The 16,751-nt window shown below is 40.1% G+C and overlaps 2 protein-coding genes across 11 annotated transcripts in view; one reads left to right on the top strand and one right to left on the bottom strand.

Moving 5' to 3' along the window:
• LOC114137765 (transcription factor COE3) overlaps positions 1–2,209 on the top strand; it is a 90,299-nt gene extending 88,090 nt beyond the window's left edge. For all 6 annotated transcript variants that reach the window (XM_028006567.1, XM_028006572.1, XM_028006569.1 and 3 more), the window contains exon 16: positions 69–2,209. In XM_028006567.1, the coding sequence (XP_027862368.1) occupies positions 69–100 (32 nt within the window). In that variant the 3' untranslated portion in view covers positions 101–2,209. The remainder of the gene's footprint in view (positions 1–68) is intronic.
• Positions 1–16,751, bottom strand: part of LOC114137766 (methylated-DNA--protein-cysteine methyltransferase) — a 40,576-nt gene that overhangs the window by 904 nt on the left and 22,921 nt on the right. For 3 of the 5 annotated variants that reach the window (XM_028006573.1, XM_028006574.1, XM_028006575.1), the window contains exons 4-5: positions 16,590–16,729; positions 12,618–13,486 (exon numbers count right to left, since the gene is read on the bottom strand). In XM_028006573.1, the coding sequence (XP_027862374.1) occupies positions 13,325–13,486; positions 16,590–16,729 (302 nt within the window). In that variant the 3' untranslated portion in view covers positions 12,618–13,324. Of the gene's footprint in view, positions 1–442; positions 4,346–12,617; positions 13,487–16,589; positions 16,730–16,751 lie in introns of those variants that run through there. The other 2 variants (XR_003594098.1, XM_028006576.1) reach the window with 2 other exon arrangements.

Here is a 16,751-nt window from a genome sequence, read left to right as displayed (position 1 = left end):
AAAGCCAAATCTGCTGTAGCCAATCCAACTAATCTGTTCTCTTGTTCTTTCTTTATCCCCCCCCTCAGCCATGTCCGGCCTGGTTGTCCCTCCAATGTAAATGCACTTTTGTCATCTCGAGCACCAGTCGACACACTACCACTTCACAGGACACTCCCCCTTGTCCCCGTACCCCTCTTCTTCCCAAGCACACTGCAAAATGCTGGTGTAATGTATAGTCAACTGCTCGTTCTGAAGAAAGAAAAAAAAAAAGAGATTCCCCCCCCCCCCCCCCCCTTTTCAATGACTTTCAGAACCTGCAGAAAAAAGGATTTAACAAGAACAATATTATTTTTATTTTTTTTCTGTGGGATTTTATTTTTCTTTACCCTCCCTAACCCACAATTTTATCAACCTTTGAAGAGAAAAGGACGCGGGATGATGAAGGATTTATTTTGTATACCTGTCGAGTTGAGCTTCAGCCTCGGACAGCCACTCTCAGTACTGGAAGGGACTCTGTGGACTCACCATCTGGTTGTAAAGTAAAAACACTGATGTACAGTCCATTTGCCAACAAACTTGTTTGCCTCAGTTTTTTTTTCTTTCTTTTTTTTTGTTTCAACTCTCTTTTAATAGATTCACAACAGTTGTGCGTCTTTATAATGTGACTTTTGTATTTTTATGTGTGAGAAAACTACACAGGGGCCAAGACAGTTTGAATTTCAACTGGAAAAATATATGAAATATATAATTTAGCAAAAACCGATCATAAAAGTACAATAAATATGAAGTAAAAACAGGATTTCTTTTTTGGGAGGGCCAGGGTGTGGGGGGGTGATGGGTGGGTGATGTTGTATCATGTTTCATTCCTGCATTTTAACTTAAATTTTGTAATTTATTGTAGCTAGAAATCATCTTCAAAAGTGAAAAAAAAAAAAATCCTCCGCGTCAACAAGCACACTGATGTGTACAAAAACACTACTCTGTTGATGAATATGATGTACTTCCACGTCTAGAGCTTCCTTTTAAGCAAGTGTGTTTTGCCATGTTTTTTCAACTTTTTTGCTAGCACTGTATATTAATGCATTCCTAGGCTACTGTGAAGTCTGTTTCTTGTTGATGAGGAGCAGTCTCCTTTTGGCTCCAACTCCCTTATGTGTTTTATATGTGGTTAAAAAAATTGTAGACTATTGTGATATTGCCAAACTTGTGCTAAATATTTATACATCTGTCTTTTTCATGTTCTTTTAGATCAACAAAAAAATGTTTAAAAACAAAAAAATTAAAACCCATTGAGAATGTAGGAATATAGTCGGTCATTGTCATTTTTCTGTTCAAATACACACTTGCGCTCACTGAAGGAAATTTTGTAACATATCAACTATAAATAATGTATTTATCTCTGAAATTTTGTATATTGCTTTTCATTATGTATGTATTAATCGTCATGCCCTTAATATAGTGATGCAGCACAGATAATTCAGCCAAGAACTGTTGCCTTCATTTGTTTTTCTTTTTTGTATTTGATGAAATGCAATGTGCATATATTTCATGTGTATCCTCGAAACTTTTTGTGTTACACCGTCGAGACTCTCTGTCCATTTTTTTTAAAAGGGAAGTCAAACTTCATTGTTTATTTTTATATTGATTTTAAATTATCTATACAGACCATTTTGGAGAAAACTTTGTTGGTTGTATTGTCAAATAAATTGTTTGTGACCCATATGATAGTTGTTAAGATCCAATAGAGACTAATGTGCATGAGGGACAACCTTGGAGATAAAAAAAAACTCCATTTGTGGTTGTATTTTTTTTCTTTCCTGTTTTGTAGAATGTATAGAAGTCATTTTTACTCACCACTTAAGACTCTGCCACATAGCTTACATGTGTTTACAGGGAAGAAAATTTTAAAATGTCAGCATTTGGAATGGAAACAGAAATGACTAAGTGATGTTTTATTAAAATTTTCAGTAAAAAAAACATAATAGCCCCTCAACTGTGGACTTCTTCAGTTTTAAGCCCAGTTTGGATGGCAGATAAACTGACAATCAGGAACAAGGAAACAAACAAATACAAAAAACAACAACAACAAAAAAAAAAAAAAACAAGAGAAAAGACAGTAGACAAAACCTGTGATTCATCTGTAAGATGTAGTATTTAGACATTGCTATGGAGATAACTGTTTGAACCTGTGGAAAAAGTGTAACATCCATAAAAAAGATGAAAACTGCTCTATCCTCATATTCTTTCAGCGAAGCATTCTGAATTTGTTTCTACTGGTCTCTGTGTGAGCACATCCTGCATCTGTGGTGCTTCAAAGGTTCATTGTAGTCATTCATAAACAGTGCAAGCTTTTTTTATTCAAAGCACCCCAAATGGGGCTCATTCAAATCCCTCATTTCATTGCATTAAGCCACCTAGTTAATAAAGAATCGATACATTGAAAGAGCAAGGTTATCCTTTGTCTATAAGGCCTGGTATCGTTTTGAACCTCTTATAGTTTGAGTGCTGAAAGGGGGGACGGCAAGGGGGGCGTTGTGAAATCTATACTCATCAAGTGGGTCAAACAGGAGGATAGAAGTGTTTGAGGGAAGAACAGTGGTTCTCCTTAAAAACAACTGAGCATCTTATCTGGCATCCTGAGTGCTTGCGGAGCGCAGGTCACAAAATGTCAATTTCTCATCAAGGCGCCATTGTCCGAGGCCACGTCTGCCTTTAATGCACAATTAAATGACAGCAACCCGAGTGGCAATCAGCATATCAGCGGCTTATTACGCCAGCCAGCATGCGCGGATCTCGGCGGTGCAGGAGATCCACCAGGAGCTGCTGATAGTGCAAAGGACAGACACACCGAAAGCAGCAATTTCATTTTCTGCAGGCTTCAAATAATTTCCCTGATAACCCAGTGCATCTGATAACAACGTGCACACAACTGTCTCCCTGCGTTATCTGTGTCGGATACACAAGTTTCGATCCATCACGTTGCATTCTGCTTTGTGTTTTTTTTTTTTAGGGGGTGGAGGTGGAAGGGGGTTAAAATAAAAACAAACAAGCAAACTCGATATTAATCAATGCAGCAAAGAAAGTAGATGCACAAAACATGAATAGGGATTGCTGAGGAGAAGCTCTGTTAAATTATTTTAGGCAGTTAATTACGTACCTGCTGTAAATAACTCCATTAACATCTTTATCAGTGTAAAACCAGATTAGTTGGAACTGCATTATATTTGAGGGTTGTTTAAAGTGAAGCTGGTGATTAGTTACATGGAGAATGGAGTTACCTGTCTAATACAAAACATACTCTAACCGTTTTTACTGATTTTTATGTTTTGCTATTTTATTTGCAATAAGTGTTGCTACTGACAGCTAATAAACATCCTTTAGATTTATTACAAAATATATTTTTGGAATAATTTAGCTCTGCAACAATCACAGTTATTTCGGAGTCTATTTTGGAAAATAATTTTTCTCGTGATGTAAGGTGTGTCCAGTTTAAACAACTATTCAAAATAAAATTGTTTAAAAAGTAAAAATAGCACAAATAAATAGGGTTTATACAAACTCTGTTTTATTTATTTTTACCCTGCCTTACTGTTCTTTGAGGTCGTTACTGAGTTTGGAAAAACCTGACATGTTCTCAGTCCATGTTTCACTCAGGAAGGTCACTGGTGGCTCACCGCCTCCAACCTTTATTTCCTTTGTAAATAATCACTTTCTAACCACCTAATAAAATGTGATAATAAAATACGATTTGCCTTAACCACTAACATGTTTTGGGCATTGGACACTAGTTTGGGTTTTGCCACTCTTCTATTACTCCTTGAGCTCTGGGATCATCCAATCTTGATTTACACCAGAAAAAAATGCCAAGAATTATCCACTGTAGGCTACATATCAATTCCTTATAACAATTTAACTAAACCTCTTTTTAAAGACTAAAATCAGAGGGTAAAAAACCTAATGTATATATAAAAAATGACAAGTTAGCTCAGTTGCTGGGTGCTTTAAAAGCTCTGAAGCCTGCCAGGCAGGCTGGAGGTACAGTATATATAGTCTCAGCAGGTTTCTTTGTACCCAACAAACAGCCACTAGCTCTGCCACACCATTCAATCATCGTGAGAGCCTCTTTTATTGGAGAACTCTAATGGCCACCCTCCACCATGATCTTAATGTGTGCATTAAATATTTATAAATCCTGGGTCAATAATGCCCCATAACCAGAGCCTGACAGACCCCCACCGTACCATGTGGCTGCCTTGCTCTCAAACAGAAGCATGGGTCACGGGGTCACACAATCAAAAGAAAGCGAAGCTTACCGCATCCATATGTTGCCACTCTTATCAAGACTTTCCTCCGTACTGGTTATCTGTCAAAGGAAAGAAATATTGAAAGCAATATCGATCTTAACTAGCCTTGTGTTGCCGAGGGCCACTCTTCAAACATCTGCTCGTGTATTGTTATATTTCAAAAAAAGAAAAGGGGTGGGGGGGGAAAGAAAAAGTCATCTCAGTAATAAAAGCCCAAGCTGTAATATTGAACATCTCTGTGTGACGCAGGCACCCTGAGCATGACTAATGACCACGTTATTAAGAAGCATCGCTGGAGGTTTTTAAAGTTTCAAATATTTCTTCATCAGTGTCGGGTTAATTAAGCAACCTGGCATCTACATGGGTGACTTGCTTGTTTTTGGGGTTTTTTTTATTATTTTTTTTAATGTGACCACATCCAGGCTGTGCGCTCCTGAACTGTTCAGGTGAAAGATTGTGCTCCGGTGATAGCGAGGCACAAAAGAGCGACCGGACAATGAGCCAGTCAATGGAGAGCTTCAGTTGAAAGCGCCACAATGGCCGTGCATGCTGGGAATTGGGCTGGATGATATAAAGGAATGAAACCTTCATTGAGGCCATGGAGGACAAGCATTCAGAAAAGAGGGTTTTGTTTGCTCTTTATCAACCTGCGCTTTCCCATGAGAAAAAACAATTCAAACTGACCTTAAAAAGAGAATATCTATTACCTTGTGCATCTTCTCCCTATGTAAGTTGTATACTTAAAGGTGTTTGCATTCATGCTTGGGGGCATTATGTTGCTCAATATCGAGACAGGTCATAAAACTAGGAGGTGGACGACGGTTTATCTTCTCTGCGTGGTGGGCAATGCCGAAGAGTACTTTTTAAGGATTTGCTCTTTGACAGAGGGGATTTGTTTTAACCGCTGAGTGCAGAAACATAAGAAAAAGTGGCTGCAACTCTCCTGTAGCTTATGCACGAGACAGAGAACACTTTTGAGAGTCATAAAAACTGTACGAACCAAGACCATAACTTAAAAATGAAGCAAATCTGACCTTTTTGAACAATTCAGTATTTGAATCAAAATAAGACATGCCCCCCACCCCCCTCTTCCCCGGTCCTTTTTTTTTTTTTTTTAACAGTCCTACATTAGAGCAGCCTCCTGTCTGTGATTCTGAACATCAGATAAGACACCGCTCCCCTGTTGCTGTACTCTGGGAGTGAGCTTTGGAAGGAAAACTTGTGAAAAGTGGAAATCTTTTCGATCCTTGCAAAGATTTCCACTTCACTCGCTGCAGCCGAGAAGCAGGAGCAAAATATCCCAGTGCTTCGGCGTCCATTAAACTTGTATTCACATGTCATTTGATACTTCATCAATGTTTCAGGGCATTTCAAACCAGGAAAAGAAAAGCCAGATTTACCCCTTGATGCAAATAAAACGTTCACCATATTTTCCCTGCACAGTGCTTTGCAAAACTATACATTTACACATTTTGTAATGTGATATAAACTGAACCTCATGTCTTTAATTGGGATTTATGTGATAAACCCACATAGAGTTGGTTGAAAGGATTACTATTTTTTTTTTTTTTACAAATAATAATAAAACACAATATATATTTGCCATCAATCTTTCCCTCAACTCTGACCAGCTTCCCTATAAAAGCTGCAGAAAACCATCTCTACAGCATGATGCTCCACCACTTTTCACCATGCAGCTAGTAGTACCTGAGCTACAGTACATTATTATGCAGGTTTGCAGTTCTTCCATACTCTTTCCATTACAAGTCTACTGACTGGACAGTACTCTGTAACATGGTTGAAGCTCTGGTGATTGTTTTACTACCCTACTGCATTAAAAATCTCTACAACTTTGTCAAATGTTTTCTAACACTAATCAACTCCAGTCCTGAAGGTGGACTGCCTTGCATTTTTTTAGCTGGATTCATATTAGTTCAAAATGCAACCAGGTAAAATTATTTACTGAAATTACATGACTTCTGAGGGCAGTTGTTAAAGGGGACGGAGTATCTATTCACAGGACACTTTACATACTTTTATTTTGCAGAACTATTAGAATCTTGTACATCATGTGCCTTCCACTTCTCTATTACATTATGCTGACCCATCACAAGATTTAAAAAAGACAAAACACACACACACACACATTGGAGTTTATGGTTGTAACATGACAAGATGTGAAAAAGCTCAAGGGTATTAATACTTTTGCAAGGGACTGTATATGAACTTCGCTAAGCCTACAAATTACAGTGTGTGGATTTCTTGGCACAGGCATGCAGGGCTGCAGTGATAAAATAATATCACTTGAACTGTATTTTCTGCCACAGTCTCCAGCATATAGAGCTCCTTTCATACTAGTCCTGTGTAGTGCTTTGTCCAGTATAGTTCTGGATATGATATCATCTATTAATAATGTATTGGCAATGGATTACATAAAAAGGGAGCAGAAATAACATCCAATATTCATGCCCCCTGAGCTCGAGTGTGTCCAATCCGTTTGGCCCATAAAACCTTAGCCCCATTTCCATATCCGCTGTGGGTCACAACAGGTCTGCCGCACAAAGGCTCACAGAAAAGCTCAACTCAGGAAGAGGGCAGTAAAAATTGGGTGGATTTCTGAACCCTTATGAAACAGCCCTCCTTTGAGAAAAAAAAGAGTGAAAAAGTGAAAAAGCCCTTTTCCGATTTCAGCGCCTGTGAAAAACCTGTTACAGTGTTTCCCTCTTTAATTGTGCCACTTGAGAAATTGACGTGCCTCTGAAACATGGCATGAATCTCGCAGTTATTGCAGTCCCCTTGGCAGGGAATGTTGATACAACATCTGCATGCTATAGAAAGTAATGGAAGTAGCAGAGGTGGCAGCTGCAACTCTACAGGAAGTGTGCCATTTTCAGGCAGCGCTGCTGTGAGAACCACTAACTGCCAGCCTGGTCGTGCAGGCAGCTCTGATTGCCAGGACACTATGACAAACACGCAGGGGCTGGGAGTGTTGCATCCTGGGGGATGACAGCTTCTGTTTGATTGTCAATAAGGCTCATTAGCAGAAAAAATGGAGAATGCGGAAAGAGATTAAATGACTTGCAACAGGGTCCCCCTCATGTTTCATTACAGTGGATTTATCAGACCCTTTATTTCATCAATATCAGGGAAAAAAATAAGGAAGTGGAAGGACTGCTGCAGAATCCAATTTTGTACATTTCTATACATACCCGATAAAGTGTGAGCTGTTTTATTGAATTCAGCACCACCTAACTCAAAAAAAAGAGAAAAAAAACCTCTCCAGTGCAACTCTTGTCTTAAGACCAAGCAACGGATGTTTCCCTCCATCTTAGGGAGGGACGGCCAACAAAGCAGCGTGTAAGGGCCTTTCCCTGAAGAGTCCTTGTCACGCCGCGCCAAACCTCTGTGATTATCGTTGTTTTTGCAGAGAGTGTCCACGCCTGCCAATACCGCTGTTCCATAAATGAATTTGGCCCCTCGTCAACGAATTACCTAACACGCAGAACTGTGTATGTGTCACATCCAATTCCAACTCACCGGCTTTGGCGGTGTGTGTCAGCTGGAGGACTTAATCATCAATCGTCAATCATAATAAGCGAAACGCATTGATAGGAGTTGTGTTTTTTTTTCCCCTCCTCTTTTTCCTTTCCGACGCCGTTAAAGTGTAAAGGGAGAAGTTAAAAACGACCTTGTTAAAATGGGACCACCATTTATATTCCTAATTTAGTGTATGGATTAATTAGTGTTGGCGAGTGAGTGTATCAGTTTCCATGTGGCAGAGCTTTGGAGTGATCAAATCATTACTCTCTTTCATAAGGGAACTCTGGAGTGATTTCTATCAGACGTTGATGTTTCTGCTCAGAACCAGCTTTGCACATATTTAGAACCGTGCTTTTAATTATTTCTTAATTGGACAGTTAATAAACAGGCCTTTTTAAGTATTAGGAGCCAATCTATAACCTCAATTTCACACCATGCAAAATTAATGCTATCAGGGTCTTTAAGGGATACATAGGACGTTTCAAGTGGGATACTGTTGAGATGTTATAAGTGGTTAATATCTTACCTGAAGTAGATAACTATCTAGTTAGCTAGCTAGTCTAAGATAAGCCAACAGCAAAGTGATCATTTTCTGTTTAAAATAGTTATTCATATAAATTACGAAGCTTATGCTTTAGCTCTCAGCTTGAAGATAATCCTGAACATTTAAACTGTTACCTGCTTGTATTAGGGGCATATTTACTTAGTAACCAATTGTTAGTTAAACAAAAAGTAGATTCAGATGGTGTTGAACTACCAGTGATCTTGATGAGTTAAAGGAACTAGATTTTTGCATTTCCATCATCACAAGTTCTCACTCTGACACCCAGACACCCCAAAAAAAGAGTTCTTTCAGCACTTGGTACTGGGCCAGAGAAAAGAACCGCTTCAGCCAATCTAAGTCTTATGACCAGCCTGTTTAAAACACCAGAGTTAGTTCTTCAACTGGAAAAATAAGGTAAAAGCAATGGATGTCAACATTTACAAAGTTGGATTAGCAATAGAAGAACACAAAGGCATTGTCTCTCATCTTCCCGATGTTGATCTGATCTCTTTAAAAGGTTGCAATGTGATATTCTTAGCCGGATCCTTAAAACTCATTTCTGACTGAGTTCTTAAACACCGTTCAGTTTTTAATATCGCCAGGTGGTGTTGGTAAAACCTGCTATAAAAGTGTTTAACCCCCACTTTCCAGCGCTGGTAGAACAGAAACTGGATTGTGAAACATTTACAATCACATTATTGTTTAAAACAGCTTTAATAAATAAAAATGACGATTTTAGGAAACTTGTTTGCAGCCCAGTCTGGGTCATTTCAACATTTTATTTTGTCAGAGTAACCTTCTGATTTAAAAGTGGTATAAAAGGGAAAAACATTATATTATATCATTTATTACCTCCATTTACAATGTAAATAATCATCAGCGTCTCTAACAAATCACCAAACGCAAACATGACAATTTACTCTAAATGTATATAATAGTCTTCTCATAAGTCACAATGTATTTTAAATCTGAAGTTGTTTTAAGATGGTTTAAGTTCACTTAGGTCTCATGTTAGCCTGCAGGTCTAATTAATCTGGAAAACAAAAGCAGGACTATCAAGTACAGGTAAGATTGTAGCAGCTTATAACCTTTTAACAGAGTCTCACTTCAAAAAAAAAAAAATCCTTTTAATGCTGCCTCACATCCACATTACACACTTACTGGCACAGAATATCTTTTGCACGAGGCAGAGGAATCTGGCTCATATTTTCCTTCGGCCTGATCCATTGCACTCCTCTCTCCCGTCATATAGATCGGAGTCTGCAGGGGCCAGAGGCGCTGACAGAGCCCAGATGCTCCCAGTCTGTCTGGGGGACTGGGGAGACTGGTGCCATGGGGTCCTGGAGCCTCTGAAGTGCCGCCCCTCCATCAACATGACCAAGGCTAGACCTGCACTTTCTCCAGGCTGAGACACTCTCCTTACCACGCTGACAAGTGCGCTGCACAGTCGCAGATTGATATGTGCACACTCAAAGGTAATCGCTCTCACGTAATGTACGGCCATTCGTCAGCCGTTCCTAATCAGGGAGCCCAAAAACCCAAGGCTTTGGTTCTCACTGACACAAGGTCGCATGCTGATACCACGAGGAGTTTTTTTTTTTTTCTCATTTAATCTTTAACTTGCTGCTGTAGAGATCAGTCTCTTTGTTCTCAAGAAACCAACATTAAAAAAAGGAGGCACCGTGCGAATCCTACGTCCTCCTGGTTTCAGTCGCAAAACAACAGACAAAGATCATTACAAGAGCATCAAAGTGTGCCATGTTTGAAACGCTGGTTCTCTTTGTAGTAGCGCTGGAGCATGGAGTGTGTTGGTATTAGACGCTGCTGTGGCAGCTGTCGTGGCTGGCTGTGTGGTGCCTTGGTGTTAGGGCCTCCGAGAGAAAGGCCGTCCCGGCAGACAGACACTGGGGGAGGAAACCCGATACGGCAGCCAAAAACCCGGTCTAATGTCTGTGTATCCAGCTATCTATCCGATGTCTGTCTGTCTGAGTGTTGGAGGCTGCCTATCTGCATACTGGATCCTCCTCTGGCTCCCCCAGCACGACCGCGCTGCCTGCAGCTGAGCTTAACACGCACCAGAAAGTTGTAGCTTTATATATTTTAAGCGCGCAAACTTCTTCTGGAAGAATGGCTGTTTATGAAATCGGCAATGCGGCTGCGTCATTAATTCTGCAGGGCGGGGCCGTGGGAGTTGGTGGTGGTGGTGAGGGGGGACTAAGCATCGGGACTTGTTCCGAAGGGGTTCAGGTCGTGATAACGGCAGAATTATGAGCCGACATGTATGAAGAGAAGGAGATGGAAGCGCGGAGTGTGTTTGTGTTTGATGTGGGGGAAGAAAATTGTTCTATAATGAGGAGGGGTGCCAGGATATGAGATGGGAAGCGGGGAGTTGAAGACAGGATATAAGTTATGAGAAGGAAACTAATGTTAGGAAATGCAGAGGGTGTTGTTGTTGTCTCTGCTGCAGTTTGTATGAGCCAGAATGTATCTTAGCTACTATTGGGCTGTGATTAATACAGCCTGGCCAGGTCAGAACCCCACACTGATGCTACGGATGCCACCAACCATATCCCTGCTCTTTTAGGGGCTCAAATAAGTGTGTGTGTGAGAAAGAGAGAGAAACAGAGAGAAATAGAGAGAGAGAGAGAAAACACGCATGCACGTGTGCGTGTGTGTGAGGGGGTTAATAAATGTTGAATCAAACGCCGCACGAGACACTCACACTCCTTAAGGGTTGCCCATTAGCGGTGTGTGGGTGCATGGGGAGTTTATCAGTGTCTGGGTGATTTATGAAGTCAGACTCAATATCATCCACTTCACCCACACACATATGGACATGCACATGTGCACACACACACCAGCATGCATGGCCACATTCTCACGTACCCACATGCACAGCAGCCCCTGCGTGCCCGCACGTGCACTCCAGCAGTCTCTTTGTGAAATGGGAGGCAGGTATGAGGGCAAAATTAAAGGTTTCCCAGAGATTAAGAGCATGGATGAACCTCTTTAAATCTAATTCTTTTTTATCTCTGAGCCTGAATTATTAAAAGGTGGTGAAAATATGACAAAATAAGGCAAATATTGTTATAATGCATCTATTGGTAGGTTAAAATAATTTAAAAAAGTAAAAATGGTAAAAAGTTGACAAATAATGATGTAATAATTGTTAGAGGGACTCTTTGGGTAAATTACAGAACCAATTACTGGCAGCATATGTGATGCTTTGATGCCGGACTTGTTTTAAAAACATCAACCGCTCAACTCTAAAGACTTCAGTCGCTTTTGGTTGCTAAATTCGTGGCATTCCATAGAATTTACTTGGCCAGTAGCAAAAAAAAAAAGGAGGGTGCTTACAGTGCACTTCAGAGTGTGCCTGGCTTAAATGGGACCCCTTGTGGCTGTGTCACAGCTCCCTTCGTTAGGGGGCTGACTGTAGCCTGTAGTCACCACAGGCATCATTAGCCCTCTGTGAAACCACAGACTGAGTCTCATTCTTCATCTGCCTGTCTGCTGCCTCAACATTTACGCTGCGATGCTGCTCCAATGGCAGAATAACTGAGTCCGGCAAGCTGCGGTGAGAGAGACAGCCGTGCGGAGCCAGGGCGGATAAGAAGATTCAAAAATGCAGCAAAGTTCAAATATATTCAGCAGGCGGGCCACTCGAATTGGTTCTGTAAAGGTTAGAGCCGGGGTTATTTTTGGAGGGTGGATTATTAGGCTACCTGGACTGAAGAGAAGAGGAATAACTATGAGCGAGTTAGGGTCACTTTGGAGCAGAAGACAGTGAGTTGAATCAGGAATTCAAACTGTAACTGTAACAACGGATCAATGGGAGAAAAGAAAAACACAGAAAGTAAAAGTTCAAGGCACATTCAGTTAAAACAACTGTTTTCTCTAAACACGCGCATCCCCGCATGCTCTCTTTTTTTTCCCAGAAAGAAATAATAATTTATCCCACAGGGATTAACTGGGGTTGTGATGATAATAAAATAACACATAAACATTTAAATTACAGATTAAATGCATTGGATGAATTCAAGGTTGAAATGTTGATTTTCTGTTTCCCCGTTCTGTACTGCCCTCTAATGGAAAAGCCCACTCAGAAATAAAAGAAGGAGCTCTGACAAGTCAGACAGCGAGGGAAGAACAGACACACGGCATAATTAAAAACGAGCCGAACAGAGAGCAATTTATAAGAAACCAGCACCGAAATTAAACAAAGTGAAATTGATGAAAAGAGCAGATTTGTCGTTCTGAAATGTGTTTATTTAAACATGTCGAAACGGAGGAAGAGTACAGTATATATAACACATGAGACATCTCTCCACTCTAGGTGGATTATAAGGCGAGAGCAAACAATGAGATCTAAATGAAGACAAAACAAATGCTTCACTACAAAGCTTTGTAGCCATAAAATTCTGAGCCTTTATCACTGGATGTCGAACAAAGCTTTCACTTGGCAGGAAATTAAAAAACCAACGAGAGGTACAAAGACTAATTCTGCTAAGGAAGAAAAAAAAAGAAACAACAACAACAACAATGCAAGAGACATATTTTTAAGGGAATAATAATGCTTTAGAAAAACCATTCCAGCACTATCTGGCAAACGCAATGAGGACCCACGGGAGCATATGTTTGTAATTCCTACTGTTCTCTGTTTAAGTTATTTTTGCAACAATCTAATTCTGCAACAATTCTGTATCGCATTAACAATGCAGCATCTCTATTCTTAGATTAAAAAAAAATTAAAAAAGAAAGAACTATAGTGAGGTTTTCCAAGTAATTCCAGTTGTTCCACAGTTTGTGCCAAGATGCCTAACTTTATAGCCTTGTTTTGTGTTTTAAAAAAAAAAAAAAGGAAAAAATAAAACAACCCTGTGCGTGTGTGGTATGCTGGCGTGGGTGTGCGTGTGTGCACACTGAATGAAGGACAGTCGGGCTCTGTCATGCTTCAGCCTTCCCCTCTCTGCCTCTCATGGGTGAGCAGCCATTGTTTGAGATGGTCGCCCCTGCCGCTCATGTACGGCCCACTCTGTCCAGAGCTGGAAATGACTCGGTGACAAGGAATGAGTAGAGGAACCTGGCACAGACGGGCAGGGAGAAGTGTGACGCTCTGAGGGAATAGACGTGTTTTGTTTTGTTTTGTTTTTCTCATAAATTTCACAACACTTCCTCATGTCAGAGTAACTTTTCACAGCTGGATGTTGATTTTCTTTAATCAGTAATTTTTTTTAAGTTTGATTTATAATCAAAAAGAAGTTGCATAGATACATTTTTCATCTAGGAAATAAAAGGTAAATATTTTTTTAAAAAAAGCAAATAACCACAGATTGCAGGTTTCCGGTCACAGTTTAGCATTTATAGTCACGGCAAATCAATAATTTAAACATTTTGATTGCAGGTGCGCATGATAAATTCAAGAATGTGTGACTTAAAAGCACTCGACGTGCAGAGGATATGAACTACACCTTTCTGAGTTATTTTGCACTTTTCATGTTCTCTCGCTGCATAAACAACAAAGTGCCACACCAGAACTGTTTGGTTTGATCCTGCGCATATCCACATTCAGGGTGATGGCTTAGTCTTAGGGTATAAATGTTTTTTTTTGTTTTTTTTTACTCTTTAATAGTGAAAAGCAAAGAAGCAATCAAAAATTAATGGGCAAAAACACCAGCAGGATGAATATTCAATCGAGAGGGTGTCAACATTAAGATCTGATAACCCTGTGATCATTAAAAAGAGGAAGTCAGTGAAGCGTTTACTCTTGTTGCAGACGACTGCCAGGGGGGTCCCGAGTTCTTTGTAAACTAAATGGCTGGAGAAAGATTAAGCAAGCAAGCCTAAAACACTTCGATTACTGTGGATTTGGAACAAGAAAAGCGGTAATCGTCGGAGCAAACCGCTGGAATCGCCTCTTTTTAAAAAATATTCTAAATGATGTCCTTGTTTTGTTCGAGCTGCACGAACAGGAAAAAAACAAAGCAAAAAAAAAACCCATCCCAAACCACTGCTGCACTCTGGCTGCATCCCCTCTAATTTAACAGAGCTGTGCACCGAATGGATGGTTCCACTCTCGCTCCCTTCATACGAAAAGTTGGACAAGCAGTGTGTGTTTCGGTTAAAATCCATCATTAAACCCTCTTCCATATCAACAGCAATAAAACTTTCTGAGTCCCCAGATTAACCTTGCAGACAGAGAAATACTGCTCGCGTATTCGGATCAATACTGTTCCCCGGGTTTGGAGGGAGAGCGGGGTACCCTCAAGGCCTTCGGATCTGCCTCTTCACATAGGGGGGAAAAAGAGCACTACGCCAGGCTTATCAATACTCAAATCCTGGTGAAGAAGTGCCACAGAGAGGCGAGGATCGATTGAGCACACTGAGCTTTTCACAGCTGAAGCCCGAGTGGAGCAGTGCTACTGACAAGTAATTGACACTGACAATCTGACTCTGGATCTGAATCAGGAGCTAAGGGCTCAGGCTCCCAGCCTCCCTGGCGAAAGGGAAGAAATGTCTGTAAAACATGAGGCTGAGCACTATTATACAGCTATAGACCAGTATTGCCACTGGCTACTGAAAAGTGTAAAGTATATAGAGAATTTAATGTGGCACATCAAGAGCCAAACTGTGCAATTTTATCCCTAATTCTGATTGGAAAAACTGCAGAGTTTTAATTCGTTTTCTTTTTTTCTTTCTGCAAATTTAAATTCCAAACCGCAGCGGACGGAAAAAACGGTGCATAAACACAATTTTTCGACATGGAGTTTTATGGAACATATAAGGAGATAACACAAGAAGTGCTCTCTGCCTTCACGGAGCACACCGGTGGTGCCCACAGCACTACATGGGCAGAGTTAAACAGGCTTTGATCAAAGGGTCTGATCAAAAGAAGACACACCACTTGCCCTCTGGCCTTTCATTTTGTACACAGTGGATTTGTGGGTAAAACGATGCGGACCAGGTTTCCTACAAGATTCGGAGATTTGCGGTGAACGATACCGACAGGAGAGAGCAGGAACAAAAAGGTGTGGGCTTACAAAAAAAAACAAAAACAAAAAAAAAACATACCGTGCTGTAGGTAGCTTTACTCCTTGGCTGCTCTCGGCAGGAGGTGCCGATTGCATTTGATGGAACACACTTATGGTTTAAGATTCAATATCCTGGATTGTGGAAAACTTTTACACAACTGCTTTTGAGTAAATGGCATCTCAGCAGACAGCTGAAACAACAACAATGGGTCTTAGAATCAGTTAGTGTTAAGCTCAGGCCCGTTGAGGTTTCAAAGTCTGAAAAATGCAGAACTTGTCTATCATACCGCTCCTCTGGTTAAAAGCCTTTTTGATAGGATGCCAGAGAAACTGCTGGAGTGACCAGAGTTTTTTCCAGCTGCATAGACTAATACGCTGCTCCTCCCCCACCTGTTACTGTTTTGTGAAGGCTAGTACACTTTGTCCTTGTGTACCATAAAAACTAATTTGCCTGTTTGTAAATATTTTTAGTCATAAAAAAGGAAAAAAAAAACAAAACATGAAAAGTCATCATGTGGAATTGAAAGGAGCTCTGCTCATCACTCTTTGGAAGGCACCATTTAGAGCCATGTCTAATTGACCATTATTGTCAATGTTACTCTGTAGTAAAGTCCATCAAAGATATTACTAAACTCAGTATTTAGTATAGATTTTAAATTTTTACTTGTGCTTATATCTAATAATAGTAATAATTTAAATGTGTGTTGTAAAAACAATAAAAAGGGTTTCGTCGTACAGCATTTTAAATAAAATTAGACAACTTTCATATATGCTGTGTTAACAATGTAGATCACATATTATAAGAATGATTTAACTCCTGTATTTTTTCATTTTTTACGTGTAAATGGCACCTTAAATATGGACTTAATAACTTTAAGCACTTAATTTTTTTATGTCTAAAGTGAAATGTTCAGCATAATCTTTCCTGGAAAATTTCTATGTCAAAAAATATATTATTATATCTAGGTTTCTTTAATTAGGAATATTTCATTTTAAATAGCTGCAAGCTTCCATGTTTAACCTTCTGTAAATTTTTAAGAAATAATTAACAAACCATTTTTTTATTATTATTATTATTTGTTCTGTTCACAATAGATAGCTTCATGATAAAAACCATTTTCTGTCCCTTTTGGCTTGAATAAATTAAGTAATGATGGAAGCCTGTCAATCAATGTCATCCACACTCACCGGATTCCTCCTCATGGCCCCTCCCACCGCCCGCACCGCTCTGGGGTTTCCCGCCATCTCGGCGAGGCGCTTGTACGAGACCGTCTCTCCAAACTTCACGTCCCTCAGAAGTACTTGCAGCACGCGGCTGGTGAAGGCATCTTCGCCACGCGGCAGAGGACA

Source organism: Xiphophorus couchianus, chromosome 22, assembly GCF_001444195.1.
Source record: "Xiphophorus couchianus chromosome 22, X_couchianus-1.0, whole genome shotgun sequence".
Taxonomy (NCBI): domain Eukaryota; kingdom Metazoa; phylum Chordata; class Actinopteri; order Cyprinodontiformes; family Poeciliidae; genus Xiphophorus; species Xiphophorus couchianus.
This window is presented reverse-complemented; position numbering and strand designations above follow the sequence as displayed.